This window comes from Pyxicephalus adspersus, chromosome 2 (genome assembly GCF_032062135.1).
Source record: "Pyxicephalus adspersus chromosome 2, UCB_Pads_2.0, whole genome shotgun sequence".
Classification (NCBI taxonomy): domain Eukaryota; kingdom Metazoa; phylum Chordata; class Amphibia; order Anura; family Pyxicephalidae; genus Pyxicephalus; species Pyxicephalus adspersus.
The window spans coordinates 33,892,778-33,895,272 of record NC_092859.1 but is presented as its reverse complement, the minus strand read 5'-3'; the positions used below and the strand labels follow the sequence as shown (position 1 = coordinate 33,895,272).

The window sequence follows — 2,495 nt, the reverse complement described above, 5'->3', positions numbered from 1 at the left end:
TAAGGCAACATGAACTCTTCAGGTATTTTGATGTATTCAAACTTATCCATGATTCCTTCCATGCAATAAATGGGCCCAACATAATATGAGAAAGTAGATAGTATGAGAAACATCCCTATATCCTGATGCTTGCACCACCATGGTTCACTGTCTTCACAGTGTACTATGGCTTGAATTCAATGTTTGGGGGACATCCAACAAATTGCCTGTGGCCCCTAAAATACAGTCTCGTCATCAACCCATAAAATGTTGTGTCATTTCTCTTTGGGCTAGTCAATGTGTTCTTTGGCAAACTGTAATGATTCAAAATATCAAACTGTTGATATTCCTGGAGCTGATTATTGGCTAAGTCTTTGCCATTTTGGCTATTCTTCTATCCAATCAAATGAAAGTCTTCCGGTTCTTTTAAGGTTTTGGTTGCCAGCATGACCAACATTTGCTACCTTCCTTAATATTAATGCCATAATTGACACCTGTATTTCCACAGATTAAATGACCTCACTAATTGAACTTCACACTGTATTATTTTAAAAAGCCTAATATTAGATTTCCTTCACTTTCTGTAAAGGAATAACACAATTTGATACATTTGATAAATTTTAATCCTGTTTTGATTGGGAATAGAATGAATAGTGTTGCCAAAGCATTTACATGTATGAAAATAAAAGCTATTGTACAGATTTTGGGCATCAATCACCTATTTTATTTAAACACACTGCTATTATTCTGAACACAACTATATATATATATATTCCCTGTTTTATAACTAGAGAAGCCCTAAGATGTAAAGCAATGACCTATTAGACACCAACTACTTATAGGCATATCCCACCTTATGACTGTCAGCTGCTCATCTTAATATTCACATGGTAAAATTGATGCTCTCTATTACTTTGGTGATTTAATCCTTTAGTCTTATTACCCAACCTTCCCATTCACATACCTTTGGCAAGTAGCAGAGAGAAGCAGAATACGACACACGTTCCTTTCATGTCTACAGCAAATACAAATTCACAAGGTTTCACATTGTCGTTATACTTATGTTAAAAACTTCTGCTGGTTAGCATTTCTAGAAGGAAGTTAGAAGTAACTCCTTGTCACTTATTCATACTGCGATGATAAAGAAATAGGAACCCAAATAGCAAAGCAGGAACTCGAAAGCACAGACAGCCTAGATGGTTTTGTTTTTAGTATTACTGTAACCACTTTTATCACAGAAAATATAATGTTTTTAATATTTAGGTATTACCTTAAATGACTCATATTGAGATACAGTCCTGGGAAAAAAAAGTACTCCTTTTAAATCTAAAGATTTACAAATCATCTGGTCCTTAGCAATTCTAGATTCTAAAATTAGTAGTTTTAAAATGATTTAAATCTAACCTCAGGTGTAAAAACTACAATGAGGAAGAATTGTGTGAAAAGTAACCTTAATACCTTGAAGTAATCATTGTCTGTATGACTTTATCAGCCTCTCTCATTATTGTGATGGGATTTTTGCTCACTCTTCTTTACAACATTGCTTCAGTTTATTGCGGTTTGTAGGTAACTATTTATGTGCAGCTCTATTAAGGTCTGGATTTAGCCATTGAAACACTTTGATTGTTTTCTTTTTCAGATTCTCTTGTAGATTTTGTGATGGGCCTAATATCATTGTCCTGTTGTATGACCCAATTTTGGCCAAGGTGTAGCTGTCATACAGATGGCTTCATGTATGTCTGTACAATACTTTGGTATAGAGAGGCATTCCTAGTATGAAGTGTTTGTGCATATATGCTGTGTTTGGTTTTTGCTAAACATGGCACTGTACATTATGACTAAACATCACCACTTTGTTCTTTTGTTTTGTGCAAATATCATGTGGTTTGTTCAGATGCAACATTGCAAACCTAAGCCATGCTGCCATAATAGAAGAGATTTTTTCCTGGTAACCCTTCCAAACAAACCATACTGGTTCAGCCTTATTCTAATAGACTCCAAACTGCTACAATTCCAAAGGCCTCTGGTAGCTTCAAAGTCCGTGGCAGTACAGAGGTTTTTTGCAATTTCTCTGAGCTTGCATGGTCTGGTGTTGGGATGAATTTCCTGGGGCATCCACTCCTGGGAACTTTGGAAACTGTTGGGTCCTGATATGCAAAACTCTAAAATTATTTAAAATAACCAGTAGGTGTACTTTCTTTTTCTCATTACTGTATTTGAATTGCATATATATTCTTTTTAGTCATTTTTAAGCTGCTAACTTGTCTTTTAAATTTAAGTAATTATAAAAACCACAAAAGAAACTTTGATTTAGTGCATATATTGTTGTTTTATTTTTTTTACAAAGAGATATGCCTATTTATTCTTTACACAGGATATATGTTATCCTTTTTCAGGTTTTGCTTTACTGTTTCTTTCCCAATGCAGGTACACATCTGGTGGAAATTATTGACATGCAATTTGATGAAATGATTTTTAAAGATCTTTTGATTAATTTTTTTTATTTGGCAAGGAGT

The 2,495-nt window shown here is 34.1% G+C and overlaps 1 protein-coding gene across 2 annotated transcripts in view; it reads right to left on the bottom strand.

Moving 5' to 3' along the window:
• The window catches only part of LOC140323366 (hepatitis A virus cellular receptor 1 homolog), a gene marked incomplete in the record, with an annotated part of 9,108 nt that extends 8,003 nt beyond the window's left edge, over nucleotides 1–1,105 (bottom strand). The window contains 1 exon segment of one of the 2 annotated variants that reach the window (XM_072400368.1): nucleotides 944–1,105. In XM_072400368.1, coding sequence (XP_072256469.1) covers nucleotides 944–992 — 49 coding nt within the window. 2 annotated transcript variants of the gene reach the window in all.
• Nucleotides 1,106–2,495: the final 1,390 nt, after the last annotated feature.